Below are 24,341 nucleotides of genomic sequence, written 5' to 3' on the forward strand. Positions count from 1 at the left end.
CTTCATGTGTTTAATTACATACTACATAAATTCCATACCACATACATTTGTATCTGTTTATGGTGTTTAATGTTGTGGACTGTGTACATTTCTCATTACCACATTTGTTATATTATTATTGTTGTGTAAACAGTTATTTACTCACCAGCCTCTCTTCTTTTTCTCACTCATGAAATTAAATTAATAAGACAAATATATATATATATATATATATATATATATATATATATATATATATATATATATATATATCCAGCTTGTTTTTTTGTTTTTTTAACTGACAAACCCAAAACGTGCAAATCGGCCCTGAAAACTTCCCCAAGGCAGAAAACTTGATGAAAAGCTTTACCTCAAAGGGCTGTTGTGGACGTTCTTACAGAAAGCTTCACTACAGCAATGGTTATGTGGGATTCTTTTTCCTCAATAATAACACTTAAAAAATATTATTTGTTCAATGTAATTTATGTAAATGTCTGACATATAAGCACCCTGGAGTTAATTTTTATCATAGAACAATAACATATCAGAACAAGCACATTCGTATCTGCCTGTGATTTGCCATTCAGCTGGAAATACTGTCAGAGATGTGCTTTTATACAGAAATAATCAACACCTTTTGGCCAGATTTGAGAATTTTCTTTAATATGAATTTGAAATAATGTGAGCACTAAGTATAGGAGTTTTCCATTGCTTTGGGCTTTTTTCTTTGCCGTTGTTTAGATTAGTTTTTTTTTCTTTTTTCTTTCTTTTTTAAAAAAATGATCACCGATTTATTAGTAATATATTTATTTTATTACTATGTATGAGGGCAAAAGAACTGCAGGAGGACAAGGAAACGCGTAAATAATAGAATGATAAGACTCAAGCTATTAAGCTGTGTGAAAACAACTCCTGTAGAAATGAAGGCTCTTGTGTGTGCTGTAAGGTACTTCTTTTGGTCATATGTACAGTGTCTTTTAGTAATGTATATACAGTTGAATGTAATGTATTTACATGCATAACTCTGATTTGCACTTTAATTATACACTTGTTTTGCCCATCCAAACCAAAGAAGATAAAATGAAACGTGAGTGAAAGCAAAATAGGGAGATTAAGAATTGAAAGGACTAAATTGGCCCCCTACAGTTTTTCCCGCTTTACCCCCTTGCAATTGTTTCCTATTGATATTCAATGGAAGTGATGTCGCATGTTTGAAAGAAGACCCTCTGAATCTGTGAAGACAAAACAGCTGAAAAGAAGAATACCTGGAGGAAGTGCAAGCAGTACAAACTCTTGCTGATATTCAGTGGAAAATGCAAATAACTTTACAGAGCTTTAAATATTAAACTGAAAAGCCCCGAAATGTATGTATATTGTTCAGTGCGGCATTCATTCCTTTAACCGTTGTTTTTTTTTTTCTTGTAAAGCACTCGATTGTGAATTGTAAGTGTTCATATATTAGATTCTGTTATACTAATGGATTTTCACTAGCCAAAGTTAAATAGAACGAATGATTATATAAAACCGTGAATGTGGATTAGCCTTACCGTATGTACTGGTCGATTGTGTTATAGCCTACACAATATTTCTAATGCAGCTCTAAGTGGTGAATCAAACGAATCAAACCTCATTTGATTCACTTAAACGGGTAATTGGAAAGAATCGAATAGGTAGCGTGAGCTGCACAGCCATTTATTACTACTACTAATTTATAGTTCTGTTAAGGTTAGGTTGAGCGAGCGACACTCCACAGTGGAACACGGCTTTTTGTACGACTTCATTTGTATAACAAAATCGTTCAAATTCTGCTGGTTGGTTTTGTTTGTTATGTGTGTAATCACCAGGGGGCGCTCGGCGCGCTTTTTGTCCCCTGCAGAAACGCACAGAGGTGGCAATCAGCTGAGCGGTCATAGGCCACCCGTGACTCCCGCTTTAACTTCAAGCGCCGTTAACTTAAAGATCTCTTCATTATTTCCTGACCGCTGAGCAGCCAGCTCATGTGAGAGGCTCGAACATTAGTAGCCTACACCTTGGGCCCAAGCCAAATCCTTGACCCTCACTGAAATCAACCTTAATTACGATTAGCATTATGTTTTTCTTTCAAGTTCTACATCCTCCACTTAAGGCTGTTTTACTATAGCTGGCGCCGAGCTTTGCTTTCCTTGATTTCATGGGCTGCGTATTACACGCTGAAGAAATGGGCACATTTCCTGTAAAATGTATAGGGTTCTGAAAAGAAGCCATGAAAGGGAAATGATTTTGATACCTCCTCTACATTGATTGATTATTAGTCATGCCCGCACTTTAATGGGCTCCATTCAATTGGGAAGGTGGAGCACTTGGATGAATTAACATACCCCCCTCCAATCTGTGCTGAAGTGTCTTTGAAAGGGGCAAGGAAAAGGGGGGTCGTGGCTTAACATTATAAAGGAAAAAAAAAAAATAAGACAGCATCGCTTTCTCGCTGTTTGAATCCGCTGTCTTGACAAGCTTTTGTTAGACTAAAAAATACATAACGCAGAAGGAGAAGAGGATCTAGACGAGCTGTTTCTGAATAGCATTGGGTTTTTTTTTTTGTTTGTTTGTTTGTTTTTTTGGGTTTTTTATTTATTTTTTTACCAATTCTTTTAAATAAAAACAAACAAAAAAATATGTATATATAAATACCTATATAGGCTACAGTTTATTCGTTCCACGTGAAAATGAAACTTTTGCCTTTTTGTACTTGGTTGCCGTGTCTCTTGGTGTTCAGCTTGTGTCTGGGCTGCGAGTGCGGCGCTCTGAGGCGGACGGGCTGGTCTAAGAGAGACTTGGTGCGCGCGAGGGAGGCTGGCGGAGTCTCGCCCGGAGCGTGCGGCACGCGGCTGCCGCGGGGCAAGCGCTCTGTATCCGGACCGGAGCGACTGGCGGGCCGCCTGCACGCGCGTTTCAGTCAGCCGGGAGACACTGCGAGCACAGCGCTCGGCCGCAACAGTGTTTACTTCAGCGGCAGAGATCAACTGCGGCTTAAACCAAGCGTTGAGGTTCCGCGCGGTAATTTCACCCTGGAGATGTGGATAAAACCTGAGGGTGGTCAACGCTCTCCAAGTGTGATTGCAGGTTTGCTTCGGTTTACTGCTCCTTCCACATTCCGATGTAATCCTGATATATATTGACTGCATTGTGCACTTGCAACTTGCAAGCTGTTGTTTGTTGGTAAGAACATGTAGCTAAATAAATACAAATGTAATTGTAGGCTACAAGCAATTACCGCCCATTATTATTATTTATCTTTACTAGTTGTCAAACAACACGGACACGTAGCTTTGAAATACTGCCTTATGTACATTTGCATATTTATATATTTGCGTATTTTACGGAGCATATGAATTTAGCCTATGTGCATTTTTCTGTTACATTATTTGCACCACGTGAAGAAAACAAAACAGAACAAAAACAAACAACTCGTGGCGTTTGACAGGTTATCACTTACGGATTCTGTGGCTCTTTTATTAATTCTAAGCTGTGATTTGCTTTCTTTCTCATCTAAATGTCTGCCTATTTCTATTTTTACGGTTTGCGCAAGTTCAAGCTGTCATTCCCCAGTGCGGTAACCCGCAAATGCCCCGAAACACCATCACCACCACATTCACGACGATAACTTTCTCCTCAATTCATCTTCTTAATTAAATGAATCAGATCTTTAGTTAAGACTTCATGTGAAGATCAAAATGCCCGATTAATAGTGAGATATTTATAGGGAATGGCGTTTTATTTGCGCTAGTTAGTGAAATGTTCATGAATACTTCAGGCTTTAAATGGGACAGCCTAATTTTTAAGTACCTTTATATTTATAGACGACAGCTGAAGACGTAGACACAGTGCGTCGAAGTGTCCCTTGCCAAAATTCCGCTAAAATCGCAGCTCGTCTTTTTTGAATCTGTATGGAAGACGTCATCGCTTTGAAGCGTAATATGGCCCCGCCCCTTATATAATGAGCTGTAGGCTGGCCTCCAGTTCTGATCGGCATAAAAACAAACAGCATTATTAGTTTACATCAACTCTTCGTTCAGATATTAATTATCTTAATAAAGTTACTTTTGCTAATCTCATTAAATACTCCACACATTCAACAAATGGAGGCGCTTATTTATTTTTTGGACTAGTATTAAAATAAATGATATGCATGGCGATATTAAAAATGAAGGCTTTTTACAAATTCTACCACATAGCCTTCATGAAGTAATACGATGTTTTAGTCCATTAATTATAATTAATTATTTATTTTTTAATGTAAACGTGACTAGTCTATTTATTTTCTATTTGTCAAGAATTCATTTGATTATTATCTTCATTTTTTTCTTGTTATCTAATAGCAAGAGTGAGGTTAACTGGTTGTGCGTGCAGGTTTTGCCTAATTTTCCCTATTATGAGAGAATTTATATTAGACTTCATTACTGCTTAATCCAAAATTTTGTAGTGAGAAATTACTTATTTAAACATATTATTACACCGATTCTAATTAGAACAGAAATGAAAAACAGCTAAAATACAAAACTCACTGATTCAGATTTGGCATCTCTTAAACAGCTTAATCAGCATTGCATGATTTGTCATTCAAAATATTTCGTACATAAAAAGGACAAAATGTATTTATTAAATATTTGCACACCAGACCAATGTTTTAAATGTACAGTGAATCATTTTAGACAGTCCTAGCAAACCTAACATAAAATAACAGTTTAAGAAGCATGAAAGGAGTAGAGGGTTAATATTTATTATTATTATTATTATTATTATTATTATTATTATTATTATTATTATTATTATTATTATTATTATTTAACCAATTTAAACAAAGTATATCATTCTTTTTATTTTGTTTTAAACAATAACATTGTTGTGATGCATCAGGTGGAGATGGGGAGACATTTAAAATTGAATTAATATTTGCTTTTTCATTTTAGCAGATGTCAAGAAAAAAACAAATATATGCCCCAACAGAACCAAATCCAAACAAACTGTCTTAATACTGTAAACAATTTATTATTCAGTTATTTATCTTTAAACCTATTATGCAGCACATACTCTGAAATTAATCAGAAATATATGTAGTTAGGAGATTGAGGAATGTATGTCTGGGGATTTAAGGGGTTAATTTGTTTAACCTCATCTCATTATAGATGCAGCCATAAATTTCACATTACACATTCTCATATTTTCCCTTCCTGTGCTGTGAAGTAAGCCAGTAATTTACAGCTTGACAGAGACACACTGTTTGCAAATTACAGTCTTTTATGAAGGCATGGTTTTAAAGTGGCACTCTTTATGGCTTAAACTGTAAAATTAGTGCCTTGTCCATCCTTTTGTCAAGAGTTTTTTATTGCTTTAGATTAAGATCTTCATGACAAAAGCCATCAAATGAAGCCAGTGGGTCAGATCCCATATACTAGAAGTACACATAGAGATGAAAGCAGCAAATTGTGCCCTATCTTTAAAAATGTAGCATAAATAGTATACTAGAACCTCTTGCCTATTCAACTAATCACTTCAGGGGTCACATAAGATCACAGAGGCAGCCATATCATAAAACATTTTGATGTAATTGTCATAATTTGGTTATTCTAAAGTATACAAAGCAGCACAGAGAGCTCTCATATCTTCAGATATCACATGGTTTTAAAGTGTATATAACAACATATCAACACAACAATATAACAATACTGAATAAGTTCTGGACACTTTCAGAATCTTTATGCTTTAATACATAATACTGAAAGCAGAGAGATTTTTTGTTGTTGTTGTATTTTTTAAATAATGAGTTTAAGGGGGCATTGTGGCTTAGTCATTAGCATGTTTGCCTTGCACCTCCGGGTTTGGGAGTTCAGATCCAACTTCCACTCTGTGTGCACAAAGTTTGCATGTTCTCCCCATGCTTCAGGCGTTTCCGCCCCCAGCCAAAAGACATACATTGTAGGTGGATTGGTATTTCCAAATTGTCCATAGTGTATGTGCAGTTGTGCCTTGCAATGGGTTGTCACCCAATTCATGGTGTCCCCTGCTTTGTGCCCTGAGTTCCCTGGGATAGACTCCAGGCTCCCCTGCGACCCTGTGTAGGATAAGCTGTATGGAAAATGGATGGATGGATAATGTGTTTAAAGATTTTCACTAAGCATATGATTTAATATTATAATAAGGTATGAGTCATAAAAAACACACACATCCAGCATGGAAGCCCAGCTGTAAGACTTATTCTATGTCAGAAATACTCGTGCCTGTCGTTTGGCAATACAAACTGTGTTGTGCTCTGTCCATGGTGCTGACATGCAATACACTTCAAATAAACACATTAGTGAATCTAAGATGGATCATATTTTAGCTTCATACTGTGTCATTTAAGTGAAATGTTGACCTTAATCTCTGTGAACATCACATTGCATACCATCATTATCAAAAGAAAAGAAAATGTAATTCTCTCTGCATTGTTTTTGTCCATCTGCGCTCCATTCTTTTTGCCTCCACTGACACCCTTACACAGGTTGGCGTAATTTTTACCTGTTTGTTATTTGCCACTTAGTGGTCTCATTCCAGGATTTTGCAGATTGTAATTTCCTCACTTTTATGGCACAATTTATTTTTATAGTAGCTGGCAGTGCTTTTGCGGGCACAGAGGAGCATTGAGGCTGCAGGCTCTTGTGTGCCCATTTCTGCCCCAAATCTGGGGCTTCTCTCTTAATGTGTATAATCTTTTTGTAATGCTAGTTGTCAGAATGAAAAAAAAGGAAAGCTCATTAAAGTGAGCAATGCGTCAACTAGTTCAAGCTGTTTGAGGAAAACTTGGCATGTTGAGGGGATGCACATACATTTCCTCATCTTATTCTAATAGTGGCAAAAGCTAGTTTTGCTCCGTGTAAGCATGTGTGCATGCACACACTCAACAATGCACACTAACACTAGCATGCAAAAGCTGACATTTTTCCCTCCTACCCTGGTAACACTTTACAGCTTATATGGCCTACAGGTTTTTTACCAATTACTTGGTAAACATACTTCTCACAGCTATGTGAGAAGAGGAAACATTCCTCACACAGTGAGAAGCAGCAGGCTGTGTACACAGCACTAGATTGTGGGTCATAAAGCCACCCATCCCTCTTTTTGACTCCAGTGAAACTCCCTGAACTGCAACTGTGTCACACACCAGCACCCCGAATCTTAGAGAGCTGTATTATTAATCTGTTTCAGAGTACCAGTGGGAAGTAGTAGTAGAAATTAGTTTGATCGTAACATTGCCATAGAGCGCACATTTCTTAAACATGCTCTAAATAACAGTTATTATCTTATCCTCATTAATTATCAATTATATTATTTATTATATGCACCTTGGCCCATAATTTAAAGTTACATTCACTTTTATTATTTTTTAACAGATGTCATTAAACGTTTTTTTTTGTTTTTAAACCAAAAGGTTTACTTTTGCATGTGTAGAACTGATATGTCATTTGACTTTTAAATGACTTTTTTTGCAATTGCAATTTGTTTAGTCCAATCTAATTGTTTATATTTTTTCACGTGGAAATCCCCAAACAGCTGCAGATTTTAACATTTAACATGTAGTTAAGTTAATTCTTACTGATATTCTTTTAGTTTTACTGCTGCTTTATTTACTTTCAATTTTTTCTGTGAAAGAAACATTCTCACTAGATGTAAGAATATGTTGCCTTCTTGAGACTAACACACATTTTCCAAATGAAACAGGAAAAGAGGGTTTCTCTTATCATAATAAGGTCTTTACTGAAAAAGGACCATTTTTATTTCAAACCAGTCCAACTGCTGAGGCATATTTCAAGAAAATAGACTGAAAGTTCATGTAACCTTTGGTCTGTTGATACAAGACCACAGTGTTGGAGTCTGATTGCTAGCAGATGCCTCGCTGTAGGCTTACAGTACTTGGACTACACTGTTTTAAAAAGTTCAATCATGGGAACTGCATGGTGTTCCTCACTTTGCTGCACTGGCACACATGCAGTCTCACATTGTTCTTCACAGGACATAGTAAACCAGAAATAGTAAGAGTGGAAATAACAGTTCATATTTTTAAGATCATTTGTCTGTTTAATATGGTAAGTAAAAATCCCATTTGTTGGGCAAGGAAATTGATAGTTTATGTATGTTTATTGCACATACTGCATGTTTATACCGTACATTCTTAGAAAAAAAAGGTTAAATATAGAGCCCTTGCAGTTCTTTAGTTTGTTCCTTTGTGGGAAGACTTAAAGGTTCTATATCCATCTCCAAAATGAATTCCAAGTAGGATCTTAGCGGCAAACTTCTAACAATATAAATAGCCCCTTTTCTAAGGGCATTTAAATCAAAATGTGCTATTAAATCTGTATAGCCATGACCTATGGGTGACTAGGACTGAGTATAGCTAACTTATTATAGTATAGTATAACTTATTCTTCTTCCATTTAGGACTCTATGACAAATGCTTCTATGCATCCTGTGATCGAGGCTGGTTACTAGGCATCAGACCAGTGAGTGATCACGGGAACAGGGACCCTCGTTTCTTCTTCTCCCTCAAAACAGACCGAGCGCACAAGGTTACCACAATCACTTCCAATGCTCCCTACTCCCCCAACCACTGGCACCATCTGGCTGTCACCTACAATGGCCTCCATATGAAACTCTACCTAAATGGGGCTCAAGTGGCTGTAAGCCGAGAGCAATCCGGTGAGGTCTTTAGCCCCCTTACCAAAAAGTGCAAGGTGCTAATGATAGGTGGCAATGCTCTCAACCACAATTACAGAGGGACACTGGAGCACCTGAGCCTATGGAAAGAAGCTCTGGCCCAGCACAAGATTATCCAGTACATACAGAGCCCTCAACATGAGTACCATGATGACCTTTCCCAACTGGTCATTTACGAGAACTTTGAAAATGCATCTTGGAAGTGGATGACAGTGAAAGACGGGAGCTTTCCCCAGATGGGGATTTCTGACCGCACATTGACGGCTGATCTTGGTGGCTCTGTGGAAACGGCACTGGTTCCTCCACCATGTGGACAGACAATCTGTGACAATGTGGAGGTAGTGACAAACTACAACCGCTTATGGACATTCCGCAAGCCTAAGACGGTACGCTACCGATTGGTGAATGTGTATGATGATGATGGTCACTGGCCAACAGTTACAGAGCACCAGATCAACCTCCAGCACCAGCATCTAAACAAAGCTTTCCGCATCTACAACATCACCTGGGAGCGCACCGTCCACAATGTCTACAACTCCTCCTTACGCAACCGCCTGGTCCTGGCTAACTGTGACATCAGCAAAGTGGGCGACGAGGAGTGTGACCCAGAATGCAACCATACACTAACTGGTTTTGATGCTGGCTACTGCAGAAGGCAAACCATAAGCTGTCCTGAGCACAAAATAGGGAACAAAATTTGTGATCCTGAGTGTAACTGGGATAATTTCAACTATGACCAGGGTGACTGCTGTGACCCCAACATCACTGATGTCACGAAAACCTGCTTTAATCCTGCATCACTCTACAGGTAAGCTTGAGGTTTTTTTTTTGGTATTTCTACAGTTAATTATAATTCTGCAAATTGGCATGATGTATGTATTTGGGAACACAAAGTATGAGTACAATTTTAAATATTCAAAACATTTCTGTTTTGGAGTTAAGCAGAGAATAAAACATTGGATGTGTATAGTGTCAGTCCCTGCCATGTATTTTGGTGTTAACTACCAGTGAATATTTCACAGGTCCTCTGTGGCCCTCTGTGTCATTCAAAGCTAAGCAGCCAGCCCTTTTTTGCTTTGCTGTTAAAAGAAAGTAGTTCTGCTGATTGGTTGGGAAGAAAGGAGTTGTTCTGCCTTTTATTGGAGCTTTGTAAAAGTGGACTTATAACTGACATAGTAAGTGCGAATGGAAACTTTGTCTCTCACTAAGAGCCAGTTACAATTCAGAGTAGGAACTTGTACAGTATTACTTGCATTAGTGGAAGCTCTTCTGAGAATACCATTCAAGAACATTTCAAAGAAATGCTGAGATTTGATTCTAATGGAGTAAAATTAAGCTAAGGGGAAATATTTATGGGGAATGATGGCTTCTTCAGTTTACAAAAGGTGGATTGAAAAAACCCACATATTTACACAAATATTATTTTTTGTTGATATTTTATTAATAATCATGGTTATATGCATGTTTGCTTGTGACTGTTGGTGATTTATTTGTATTTTTCCCCCAAATATTTCAGTATGCTACTGGTTGTAAATTACATAACTCTGTTTGCTCTGTTGTGTCATTTTCATGGACAAGGTTATTACATGGCTCTGAGTTTGTGTGTGTGTGTGTGTGTGTGTGTGTGTGTGTGTGTGTGTGTGTGTGTGTGTGCGTGCGTGCATGCATGTATGTGAGTCAGTGTGTTTGTGTGAGGCGGTTAAAGCATGTGAGTCAACTAAAAAGAAAAGAGCTCTCCAACTTGTTGCTTGTTTTGATTTAATTATGGTATGTCTGGAGTACATTGCCGAGGGCTGCATAACAAAATGATTTGACATTCCTTTCTGATTGTTGAAGAATGCATGAACAGAAGGTTGTGCAAGAATAGAATAATGGACTTGAATTCTGTTGTATATCTGTTTACCTTACACCAGTGTTTTGTCTGTGTGACATGTCTGTGTGTGTGTGTGTGTGTGTGTGTGCGTGCCTATATGTGTGTCTATACATATATACTGAATTTGTTTTTATATTTTTACATTTGAGATTCACTGATTAGGAAATGATACGGCCAGATTTTAGAATTTAGTCTTATAATGGATATATATAGCATCTTACTGAAGCATTTATGAAGTCACTTATACAATGTGAGAAAGACACTACTTCCCAGAGTGTTGTGTATTTGTCTTTGCACCTCAGAATTCAGCTGGAGGGCCCTGAGACTTGTGCTTTCCATCATTAACTTGATGTCAGTGGACCCCAAACTTTACAAGTTGTGTCTGAAGTGGAGCCACATTCCTTGTAAACCAGGGTCTCTACATGGTTTTGGCTTGATTGAGGATTTTGAGAGAGACAAACTCACTTTAAAGAGTCTGATGGGCTCATAAAAGCACCTGTTGCCAGAAGTGAGATGAATTGGAGAGGATCTGCTTACACTTTCTCCCCGCAAATAAATACAAATACTCACAGTCACAAGCATGCAGGTGTATGAATGTGCATGTAGCCTGCATTGTTTAGAAGTGTGGTGAGGATAGCTGATCCCTGGGGACAGCAGGATTTCCTCTTGTTAAATAGCAATAATTAAATAGGCCTTTAGCATGCCGAGTGAACCGAGTTGATTTATTTTTCTGAGATGTTTGAGGAGATCCTTTCATGCAGAACTAAAGAGGGAGAGTAGGGGAGGGGAACTCTTTCATGCCGTGGCCACACTATACACACAATACTGAACATTCATCACTCCTGTATGAATTTACAGTATTATTATGCACTTCTGTAGCTAGCTTGCTTACATTATGTTGAAATGAATATTTATAATAATTTTAAACTTTCACATCCAGGATTTTCCCACTCACATGCTGTTTGATGTTGACTTTATAGTTGACCATAAATCTGTGTGAATTACAGTATGAATGCTCTCCTGTTGCCTATTCCTTTATTACATTTATGGTCTGCTGTCATGTAATAATGTTATTTCTGTAGAGGTCACCTGCAAATTTCTCTGTGCACCCCCAAAATCTTGTGTACATGATTGACAGCATCTCAGACGTATATGGGACTGATAAAAGGAACAATGAAGGTGCTATGAAAATGACCTCAGCCAAGTGGTGAAACAATGTCAACCCACCTCAGGCAGCTGCACACAAAGCCCCATGTGCTACTTTTGTTCATACAGGCGTTTTTATATACTTTAATGAATAATACATGGGTGTCAATGGACGGAGCTGTAATCATGCATTTAATACACATTAAATATAAATGCTTCAAGATAGCAGGCTGAGAACATGGAATGAATGCAGCTCGACAGAACGTTTTAACCCAGTGACTCTTTTCTAATGTCAATGGAACAAGTGTTAAATTAAAGGAATAATTCAGCTCTTTTTCAACCTTTCAATCATTATTGACCACATCTGTAGTGTAGAATTATCACAGATAATTTTGATACATTTATCCTGTACTGGAATCTGTATTGGAAGTTTAAGGGTCATTGTTAATTTTATCAGTACATTTTTCAAATATGCAACAATATAACAATTACTATCTAGAGGTTTTAGTATGACATTATTCTTAAGTATGAAGTTATTCTAGCCATCTTTGGACTGTTGGAGCAAAACAGTAAAAAGTCATTCACCTTGATTATACTTCTCCTGCATGATCAAACCAAAACTAAGCCACTTCTGTGTTTACAGTGTGATAATTCTACCCACTGAGAAAATAGTTTAAACTCTTAAAGAATACATTGTATAGATTTAGAGGTTAATACGAGGTTAATTACCTTTGATTGAAGAATTTGTGAAAGTCATGTGCAAAAATGCATGTTTCACATTTGTTCATCTTCCTGCTAAACTTGCTGACCCATTTTGCACCATTCTGTACAGGCAGCTAAATATTTTTGTAGGAAATAATGACATTCCTGAAATTATTAGGAGGAATCGTTATATCATCTTTTCTCCACAGACATGTCCCTCATGGAGACTATTCAGTTTTCACAGGTTGCTTTCTAATAGCTTTTGTTAAAGACCCCCTGTGAAACTTTGTCTTACTTGGCTATTTGTTCAAATATGGCCTAAATGGCTGTTTAAACTGTTATGAAAAATATCTAAGCTGAATTTTTTTTTTCTTTCTGCTATCATCTCACGTTCAGGTAATGGCAAGAGCTGCAGAAGAGACACTGCCAATTTGCGTGTGAGACAGACAATAAGCAGAGTTTAATTCTCCACAATTGTACGACTGAAGTTACACAACAATCATATGGACAAATTCAGGAAAAGGGTATTAACGTCAGCTTAGATGGAAACAAGCCCAGTAAATGGTCCAAAATTTTGTAACAGCTAAAGCATGATTGTGTCTGGCACTGAAACATAGTGAGATTGAAACCTGTTATCCTTGAACGTACAGACAATGAGGGGTTTTTTCAGTGTTGTATTCCAATATCCCTTCTGCTTTTACTTGTTTAGTGCCAAACTAAGTACAGATCTCCCTGTGGGCTCACATATTGCATATTCTCATTCATTCTCCTTTTTCTTTAGCAAAGGTATGTACACAGCAAAAAATTCCAACTCTTGATTTAACACAGTGTTTATAAGAGTGCTATATGGCAGTGACTGAATACTGTAAGAGTTTATTCAACACTCAAGGTGTTGATTCAACACTGGGGATTTTGCTGTGATATGCCACCAGAAGTTCCTTCACTTTCGTCCAGCTTGTCAATGCATGTACTGGCTTGTGACACAATCTCAACAACTAAGCAGCAATTTTCTCTTCTACACTGGGCACACACAGTGGCTGGCATGTTTCTTCAAGAACACTATGTATAGCATCAAATTACATTTGCTTAGTAAAATGGTAGTAAAATGTTAATATGCATTAGAGCTGTATATGAATGGGATCCAAATGAAGTATAAACATTATGCACATATTTCAGCAATAATTCACATTGTTTGAACTGTCACAGGCACTCATGATGGAGAATGATGTCTTCTTAGGACAAAAGATTTTGCTTGGAAAGGGGAAAAATCTTTCTCCTTAAAAAAAAAAAAGAATGCGTCCTTTAAAGAATATTTCATCAAAGACCACTAGAAACACTGCATATATTATCATAATACTTCAGCCTACCTAGGATTTTTTAATTTTTTTTTTGTGCAGTGCTTATGAAACAGTGCTTGGTTGGTCTTTGTAGTGAACTGGACAACAGATGTTCTTAAAGGGAGGAATGAGGCACTGGCTGTTTTTTTGAATGGCAGTTTGGGCGGTGGGGGTGGGGGTGGTGGTAGTTCTACCATGAGAGGGATGGTTGGAAGTGGGGGTTGAGCATGGCTTTTCTTTATTTTGCTTGAGCATCCCTTAAAAGGATAAATGTTTTAAGAAGAATTGAGTGGGGGCCTCCTGTAAGAAACTCACAGTGACATGAGATGAGGTGAAATGAGAGCTGATACGAAACACTATATAACTTTGCAAATATGAACTAATTCAGTGATGGGCTCTCATGCTGCTAAATCCATGGAACAAATAGAGGCATATTTCTTCAGCAAAGCAGAATTTATTATCACAAGGCCACAGCTATGATTAGGTAAAACAGTGATAAAACAATAACATGTATAATCATGTGCTAAATTAAATGTTAAACAGATACAGATAGCGGCATTGTATTACACCTCTATTATATACACTATGCATAGTTACGGAAGATGTATGGATGAACAAATGACGAACGAATGACTGAGGCTAGACAGTTGAAGAGGTCAGAGGGCAGGAGAACTTGAATGGTTGTAATTGGTAGAAACTAGTGAAGTGTTGTGCTTACAATCTTTGCAGATATGAATTAATTTACTGATAAGATCTAATGCTGCTTAACCTATAGAATATATAGAGGCATTTTTTAGCAGCAAAGCAGAATTTATCATCAGAAGGCCACTTGTAGGACATGTATGACTAGGAAAAGGAGTGATAAAAGAATAACATGTCTAATCATGTACTAAATTAAATGATAAACATCTTAAAGGGGCTGTGGTTGCATCCATCCAGAAGACACAATGCATTCCTAACTAGACAAGGGCAGTGACCTCTGACATCAGAGCTGGCCTTAGACAACTGCTCAAGTTTTATTCCAAATACAAACTCACTCCCAGTGTGGCCTCGTAAGTTTCACAAGGGCCATTAAATTACAGAACACTTTGTGATGCTCAGATTGTGTGTATATACTGAGGGTCCTATTCCTCCATCAGCCTATCTGCTAAATGTGATTCATTATATTACTATAATTTTGATTAGTTCAGTTTAAAACTCAGACATATTTCAAGCATTACAAAACCTATAGTGTACATGTCGTATATAGTGTATAGTGTACATGTCGTGTATAGTGTACATGTCGTGTATAGTGTACATGTCGTGTATAGTGTACATGTCGTGTATAGTGTATAGCCGGGGCGGCTGTGGCTCAGGTGGTAGAGTGGGTTGTCCACTAATCGTAGGGTTGGTGGTTCGATTCTCGGCCCGGGTGACTCCACATGTTGAAGTGTCCTTGGGCAAGACTCTGTACCCCAAGTTGCTCCCTGTCACAAATCGTGACGGAGCAGAGATAAGGCGGATGCAAGCGCAGGATGAACAGTGTTTATTTAGAAGACAGACAGGCAGACAAATCCAAAACGTGATCCAAGACGTAATTCACAAACAGGCAAGAAACAGGCAAGAAACAGGCAACAAACAGGTATACATGGGGCTAGGCAGGAATCTAGGCCGATAACCAAAACAAGAAGCAAACTATGACGAATACTGGAAGCAGATATCCAGCACGAACTGACTATGACTACACTAACGCCAAACATACACTTCGTATTACTTACTACTTACTTAATCTTCCGCGTTGTGTGCTGGGAAGCGCGCGGTATATATGCGGACATGATTACCCTCGCAACTGCTAACAGCTGAGGGTAATCCGGACACACGTGACTTCCCAATGACGGAACAGGGAGGAGACATGACAGACATAAACAAAACCCACGTGTCCCGATGTCCCTACGGTCAACAGCGGAAAAGCAGGTGCTCGCTGCTTCAAGGGGGAATCGTGACAGAACCCCCCCTAAAGGAACCCCCTCCCGGAGTGCCATGAGTCATCCCATTTAATTGGCGGACCCGGCCCCCTGGACTGAATGTCCCAGGCAGAGCCAGGAAACTGCACGGTGTTCTTGGCGGCGCAGGGAAGCGGAGCGACATCCACAGCCGGGCAGGCAGGCTGAGCAAAGTCCTCGGCAGAGCATGAAGGCAGAGCGACGTCCACAGCCGGGCAGGCGGGCTGAGCGAAATCCTCGGCGGAGCATGAAAGCTGAGCGACGACCTCAGCTGGACAGGGAGGCTGAGCGACGACCTCAGCTGGACAGGGAAACAGAGCACTGTACTCAGCGGAGCAGGGAAGCAGGGCGACGTCCTCATCGGAGCCTGAAAGCGGAGCGACGTCCGCAGCTGAACTGGAAGGCAGAGCGAAGTCCCCTGTAAGGCCAGGGAGAGGAGCGTGGGTCTCGGTGCGGCCAGGGAGAGGAACGTGGGTCTCCTCGACGCAGAAGGGGGGAACGCTATCTGCCATGGAGCAGGAAGGCTGAGCGACGTCCACAGCTGAACAGGGAGGCTGAGCGGCGTCCTCAGCTGAACAGGCGGGCTGAGCGGCGTCCTCAGCTGAACAGGCGGGCTGCGGCTCTGGGGTCACTAGGTGAACCTTGGGCATGGGCGGAGCTTGGCTGTGCTTGTCAGCAGACTGTGGCGTGAGCAGAGCTTGGCGGTGTGTGTCAGCAGACTGTGGCATGAGCAGAGCTTGGCTGGGCATATCAGCAGCCTGTGGCGTGAGCAGAGCTTGGCTGTGCGTGTCAGCAGCCTGTGGCGTGAGCAGGGCCTGGCTGTGCGTGTCAGCAGCCTTGAACGGGAGCTCAGGGACTGGAGGCTGGACCTGGAGCTCAGGGACTGGAGGCTGGACCTGGAGCTCAGGGACTGGAGGCTGGACCTGGAGCTCAGGGACCTGAGACTTGACCTGGAGCTCAGGGACGTGAGACTTGACCTGGAGCTCAGGGACGTGAGACTTGACCTGGAGCTCAGGGACGTGAGACTTGACCTGGAGCTCAGGGACGTGAGACTTGACCTGGAGCTCAGGGACTGGAGGCTTGACTTGGAGCTCAGGGACGTGAGACTTGACTTGGATCTCAGGGACGTGAGACTTGACTTGGATCTCAGGGACTTGACTTGGACCTTAGGAACTTCAGACTTGACTTGGACCTTAGGGACTTCAGACTTGACTGGGACTTGGACTTTCCTGACTGGAGGCTTGGCTTGGATCTCAGGGTTGAGCTCTGTATGACGTTGCCTGTAGTAGTGGGTAAATGGCAGGGCAGGTTCGCCTTCCAGACTTACACCCCTGAGAAGTGGTTCTAGCTCCTCCTTCGCCTCCGGACTCCCGAATCGCAACATGAAATCCCCCACAAACTGTTCTACACCGTCCAGGTTCCTACAGTGCTTCTCCAGTTTGAGCTGAACTCATTGACGGGCCGGTCCAAAGAACCGGGACCACATAAATCGGAGCCATTGCTTCTCCTCTGGCTTAGGGTCCAACAGACTGGCGAAGTAGTATTGACAGTCTACCAGGAAATACTCTGGGGCACCGAAAAATCCGTCAAATGGGTCCGGAAGCTCCATAAATGTCCATTGTGGGAAGTGGACGGAGTCCATAGCGGGGACGGTTGGCGTCGACTTCCGGGTTCCGCGTCTCCTCCGTTCTCCTGCTGCATCCATGTTTTGGCGGAAGATTCTGTCACAAATCGTGACGGAGCAGAGATAAGGCGGATGCAAGCGCAGGATGAACAGTGTTTATTTAGAAGACAGACAGGCAGACAAATCCAAAACGTGATCCAAGACGTAATTCATAAACAGGCAAGAGGTCAGGCGATTGGCAAACAGGTATACACAGGGCTAGGCAGGAATCTAGGTCGATAACCAAAACAAGAAACAAACTATGACGAATACTGGAAGCGGATATCCAGCACGAACTGACTATGACTATGACTATGACTATGACTATGACTACACTAACGCCAAACATACACTTCGTATTACTTACTACTTACTTAATCTTCCACGTTGTGTGCTGGGAAGCGCGCGGTATATATGCAGACATGATTACCCTCGCAACTGCTAACAGCTCAGGGTAATCCGGACACACGTGACTTCCCAGCCAATGACGGAACAGGGAGGAGACATGACAGACATAAACAAAACCCACGTGTCCCGATGTCCCTACGGTCAACAGCGGAAAAGCAGGTGCTCGCGCATTCGCGCTTCGAGCACGCTGCTTCAAGGGGGAATCGTGACACTCCCAATGGTAAGCTAGTGCCTTGCATGGCAGCTCCTGCTACCATTGGTGTGTGAGTGTGTGTGAATGGGTGAATGAGACACAGTGTAAAGCGCTTTGGATAAAAGCGCTATATAAGTGCGCCATTTACCATTTACATGTACAGGCTTTGGCAAACTTACTGGAAATGAAGCAGACTGAAAACTTTTTTTTAAAGAAAGCTTGCCAAAAAGGTTCACTTAGATCCTGCAGGATGCCACAAAAAGCCTTGGGAGCAAGTAGTCCGATATGGTGCTTGCTGGACAAACAAAGACCATGTTGGTTAAGATGAATGATGTGATGTAGCTGAGGTTGAGGAACTGCCAGTGTATTCAGGACCATAGGGGTGGGGTTATTATTTCATCAAAAAACTTTAAATAATGAAAAAAATCCTCTTCAGGTTTAAGCCAAGCCCATTTCCATTTTAAATCCAAATACAGGTACAGATAATTGGAACACTAAAAATATACAGATACAGATGTTGGCATTGAGTTATACCTTAATTATACACTATATGGTCAAAATTCTGTGGACAGGTGACACACTTGTATGACCCATTCCCAATTTAATCTCCTTTGCTGTTAATAATAATGATATCCATTCTTCTGGGAAGGCTTTCCACTAGATTTTGGAATGTGATTGTGGGGATTTAAGAGCATTAGTGAGGTCAGGCACTGATGAAAAAGCCTGCCCCACAGTTAGTGTTCCAGTTCATCCCAAAAGTGTACAGTGGGCAGGCCACTTAAGTTCTTCCACAACAACCTTGGCAAAAATGTCTTTATGAATCTCACTTTACACATTCTAGACAATTGTGTGCTTTCACCTTCATAGCAACACTTTGGGGTAGACATATGATGTCGTGAATCACCCACATGTGAAGACCCATACAGTGAAGAATTTTCTATATTTCTGCATAACTATGACCTAAAATAATGATTTTCACACAATTGCTAGCAATAGATAAAGAAAACCCAATTAAACAAATGAGACAAACATTTTATACCTGGTCATGTATTTATTGAGGAAAATAATCCAATATTACATATCTGTGGCAAAAGTATGTGAACCTTTGCTTTCAGTATCTGGTGTGACCCCCTTGTGCAGCAATAACTGCAACTAAATGTTTCCAGTAACTGTTGATCAGTCCTGCACTCGGCTTGGAGGAATTTTAGTTCGTTCCCCTGTACAGAACAGCTTCAAGACCTCACATGAACTACTTGCTTCAGGTCCTTCCACAGCATTTCTATTGGATTAAGGTCAGGACTTTGAATTGGCCAATCCAAAATATTAACTTTATTCTTCTTTAACCATTCTTTGGTAGAACAACTTGTGTGCTTAGGGTCTTTGTCTTGCTGCATAACCCACTTTCTCTTGAGATTCAGTTCACAAACAGCGAAATATAATTAGCTGGTATAATTCAGAATTCATTGTTCCATCAATAATGGCAAATCGTCCTGGCCCAGATGCAGCAAAACAGGCCGAAACCATGATACTACCACCATCATATTTCACAGATGGTGCAAAAAGCTTTCCACCTTGTCCACATAATCTTTAGAAAACTGCAGACATGCAGAAATGTTGTTTTTGGAGAGCAGTGGCGTTCTTATTGCAACCCTGCCATACACACCATTGTTGTTCAGTGTTCTCCTGGTGGTGGACTCATGAGCATTAACATTAGCCAATGAGAGAGAGGCCTTTAGATGCTTAGAAGTTACCCTGGGTTCCTTTGTGTCCTCGTCGACTATTACACGTCTGGCTCTTGGAGTGATCTTTGTTGGTCAACCACTCCTGGGGAGGGTAACAATGGTCTTGAATTTCTTTATGCCTATAGTCACCTGACTTCTAAACCATGTACATCTGTTACTAATCATTACCGGCACTATATATTAGACTTTTATACGCACTATCACTGTGAAGTCAATACTCAGTTTGTGTACTCATCTCAACTTTAACAAGCCTTGAATTACTGTGTTCACTGTTTTTTTTTCACTGTTTCACTCTGGGCTTTTTATTTATTTATTTATTTATTTTTACTTTTGCTAGTCTTTTGATCTTTGTGTTTTGCCTAAGCCCTGGTCATCCTGTTTATGCCTCACCTACCCTAGTTTCTATTTTTGACCCTGATCTTACCTTATGATTTGTTTGCCTGGCATTTCATTAAAAATCAGCCTTAACTGCAACTGCATCTATCTCTGCAACTGCATCTACCTTATGATAGATCCCTGTTCTTTAAATAAACCAGGGCATTGACTCACACCTGGTTGTCATCCCAATAATTGAAAACACCTGACTCTAATTTCACCTTTAAATGAACTGCTAATCCTAGAGGTTCACATACTTTTGCCACTCACAGATATGTAATATTACATAATTTTCCTCAATTAATAAATTAGCAAGTATAATATTTTTATCTCATTTGTTTAACTAGGTTCTCTTTGCCTACATTTATTTTGACTTGTGTGAATATCTGATGACGTTTTAGGTCATATTTATGCAGATATATAGAACATTCTGTAGGAATGTAGGAATGAATGAATGAATGAATGAATGAATGAATGAATGAATTAAGCTAATAGAAGAGGTCACAGGATAGGAGAGCTTGAATGTGTGTAATCAGTGGAAACTGGGGAAGCGATTGTGACTACAGACTGAGGTTACTGGAAAGAGAAGTTACACACTGAGCAATTTTTTAACAAAACAAAAATGATATGTTTGGATTATTTTAAAAGTAAATGAAACTTAAAATTAAAACAGGCTGATTCACCAAGGAATTGATCGTTTGAACCATGAGGAAAGCAAAAGAAAGAAAAACAGCATCAACACTGTTCGTTATGTTGTTGTACCAGACTTTATTATTGCTAAAGTAAAATGATGCTTAAGGAATGACACACATTAACAGAAATGAGAGTCTGCAACACAGGCAGGGGACCAAACTGGATCAATTCCAGAGAGCCAGAAAGAGCTGCGAACTGTTGATTTAGGAACTGTAGCAATACAAGAATAGACAGCCGAGGGTGCATAAAAGGCATGAAGTTGTTTGGAGACAATTTCTTACAGGTCTACCTACAGAATTTATGCACCGCAGTCCTGATGAGTATTGCATTGCTTTTATGAGTCACAGTGAAATAGTATAATGGTCTTCATGAAATATTTCATTTTACAAAGATTTTATTCTGATTCTTCAGTTTTAAAATCACCATAAGTTTGCATGCTTACTTTGCTGAAAATAGTACAACAGGGGAACATTAAGCTACACTGATGTTTTACTTGTATATAACGCAAAGTTATTTTGTTATTTATTTTTGTTATTTATATTACATTATGCTACAAACAGTACCTCTGATTGAACATTAATACCAAAGGCTCTAAAACTACTTTCAAATGATAATGTGAAGAGTAGAGTCTACTTAAACATTTCTTGTAACAATTGCACGATGATCAAATGGTCACAAGAAATTCCTGGGCTGAGTTTCCCAAAAGTATTGCAGCCCAAACATCATTGTTAAAGTGTCACATTAAACATGAGTTGAACTTAACCTATTATGCTTTAGAGAAATTGTTCTGTTTTGTCGCTATCTTAGGGCCTATTTGGATGTGAAGGAGTTGAAAGAGATTTTGCACCTGGATGGCTCTACACACCTTAACATCTTTTTTGCCAATGCCACTGATGAAGACCTAGCAGGTGAAGCCACATGGCCTTGGGATAAAGATGCCTTAACACATTTAGGTAAACAGTAGCAACTGGCCATAATAGTTCCAGGTCATTCCTTTATGCGATGTGGATACAATTCAAATAAGCTATGCATGTGGTGGTTGCATTATCCTTTTTTCTGTCTCTTTTTGAGGTGGGATCGTGCTGAATCCCTTGTTCTATGGCACATTTGGCCACACACATACCATGATCCACGAGATTGGCCACAGCCTTGGACTGTACCATGTCTTCAGGGGGATTTCAGAAATAGAGTCATGCAATGATGCCTGTCTGGAGACAGAACCCTCATTTGAGACTGGGGACCTGTGTGCCGATACAAACCCCACACCAAAGTACAAATATTGTAGAGACCCGGAGCGTGGAAATGACACGTGTGGCCAGCGACTCTTCAAGCACACTCCATTTCGAAATTATATGAGTTATGCTGGTGAGAATGAAACATAAATGCTATTCACTGGCCACAAATAAAACTATTTACATACAGTACATATACATACATATGCTCATATTCTTCAATGCCTAAACCCCACCAGCTCCTGCACTGACTGCTCATGTAGTGAGAATGATTCAGTGACATTATTTTCTTGAACTGCCATCGTCAAGGCTCTGAGATTTTTAAGCATGCTTGATTTTCTCAGAACCCCTTTGTGACTAGTAGCAAGAGCACCTCTAAGAAATGGCCAATGAGAGCCCGAAAGGAAATCAAATTCCCCTGCTCTCATACTCTGTAGATCCCTGAATTCAGTTTATAATCCATCGACTTGTGGGGAAGGGCAAGATCAAAATGTAAGCACAATAATAATGTTTCTCTAAGACATGACAGTCCTCACTGCCCACATCACCACAAACAGTAGTTCTTCCATGTTTTTCTCTTTTGTCTTGTTTTCTTACAAAAAAGTGACAAAGTCACATGACAATCAACACTCAAGTTTATTTTCATGAGAAAGCACAATTGGGAATCTGTCATGCTCATCTACTATCAAAAATCATGTAGTGTGTGACCCTTGTCTGTGAATCATCATGTAGGGTGTGCACTTTTTGCAAACAATTGATCACAAGCTAAGCTAATTTACTACTGAATGTCAACTGTAATTCCACATTAGTCATGGAATCACTTTTTAAATTTGCAAACACAAATATGCAAATATCACTGTCAGCTAGATATGATAAGCATTTCAGGAACATCTGTAAATATACTCTTCAAATGAAATGACCTTTCATGGAAGTCAGGTTGAATAAAGATAATAAAGAAACCTCAGAGAACAGCTGCCTTCCTAAAGCCTTTATCATGGGAGCTGCTCAGAATGATGTCTGCCTTAGTAGTTGCTTTAATTTGTGATGACAAGTGTGTCACATGCAGAACAAATGGTATATACATTTTCTTATGTTTCTCAGTTTCTAAATTTCTTTTTTGTCTTCTGAAGATGACGTCTGCACAAATTCCTTTACAATGAACCAGGTGGCTCGGATGCATTGCTATTTAGATCTGATCTACCAGTCCTGGAGGACTGAGAGTAAGCCAGCCCCAGTTCCTCTAGCTCCTCGACTGATGGAGCAAGGGCAAGACTCTCTCACCCTGGAATGGTTCTCCGCACTTACTGGTCATTACTTTGACAGGTGAAAATGAAAGCAACAAGAGTGTTATCTCTGAATCAGCTTTGTTTTGTAGCAAATTATACACAAAGTGTTCCTTTAAATGCATGTATCTGTTGTCTGTATGTATACAAGCTTCCTTATACATATGCCTTAAAGCTGCCAATTTATTAACATAAAAACATTTTGGGGTGCTAGTAATGGATCTTTTGCTGTGTCTAAGTTGCCACCTTGGCTGTTTGTTGGTTTCCTAGAGAAGTGGGATCCTTATGTGACAGATGCACTGAAGGCCGAGTGTTCCTGCAGTACGCCTCAAACTCATCCTCCCCAAAACCCTGCGCGCCATCAGGACACTGGAGCCCACGTGAGGCCGAGGGTAAGAAGTAGGCATGCTGTCTGATAGCACAGTTGACTTTCACAAAGGATTTTTTAAAAAAAAACAACAACTGTTATATATGTTCAGGGTTGGGAGGGTTCCTTTAAAAATATATTCCGTTACAATTACAGATTACTTCATTAAAAATGTAATCAGTAACGTAACCCAAGTATCACAATATGAAAGTAATGAAAGTAATCTGATTACTTTTGGATTATTCAAGGTCACATATGTAAATAAAGTCAAGAGAAAAGCAATATGATTCTAAATTACTTTTAATGAGCTTATTGTAGAGCTTAAAAACATGTTCAATGTTTGGATTTGTTTTAAGAAAATAAAATAATAAATGAATAAATAAAAGATCATTGTCCCCTAATGTGGGTCAACATTACAAAAGTTAGGGTGACCATATTCTGGTTTTCCAAAAAAAATATTTTTTTCGTGTCTTAATAGTGTTCAACACAGTGTTACTATGAATGCAGATTTTAATACATGGAAAAAGACACACTATTAGCACTATTATCACATAAATTTATTTAAATTCCTACATTCTTTTGAATGTCCATGGAATAAAATAAAATATTAGATGCCACATGTGTACCTTCTGCCCCTTC

At 39.6% G+C, this 24,341-nt stretch overlaps 1 protein-coding gene across 1 annotated transcript in view; it reads left to right on the forward strand.

Annotated features, from left to right (window-relative positions):
- The first annotated feature begins 2,328 nt into the window (after positions 1-2,328).
- Positions 2,329-24,341, forward strand: part of pappab (pregnancy-associated plasma protein A, pappalysin 1b) — an 89,060-nt gene continuing 67,047 nt past the window's right edge. The window contains exons 1-6 of the mRNA XM_017451226.3: positions 2,329-3,078; positions 8,431-9,514; positions 21,628-21,773; positions 21,892-22,185; positions 23,183-23,375; positions 23,606-23,727. Coding sequence (XP_017306715.1) covers positions 2,682-3,078; positions 8,431-9,514; positions 21,628-21,773; positions 21,892-22,185; positions 23,183-23,375; positions 23,606-23,727 — 2,236 coding nt within the window. The 5' untranslated portion in view covers positions 2,329-2,681. The remainder of the gene's footprint in view (positions 3,079-8,430; positions 9,515-21,627; positions 21,774-21,891; positions 22,186-23,182; positions 23,376-23,605; positions 23,728-24,341) is intronic.

Source organism: Ictalurus punctatus, chromosome 22 (genome assembly GCF_001660625.3).
Source record: "Ictalurus punctatus breed USDA103 chromosome 22, Coco_2.0, whole genome shotgun sequence".
NCBI classification, from domain to species: Eukaryota; Metazoa; Chordata; class Actinopteri; order Siluriformes; family Ictaluridae; genus Ictalurus; species Ictalurus punctatus.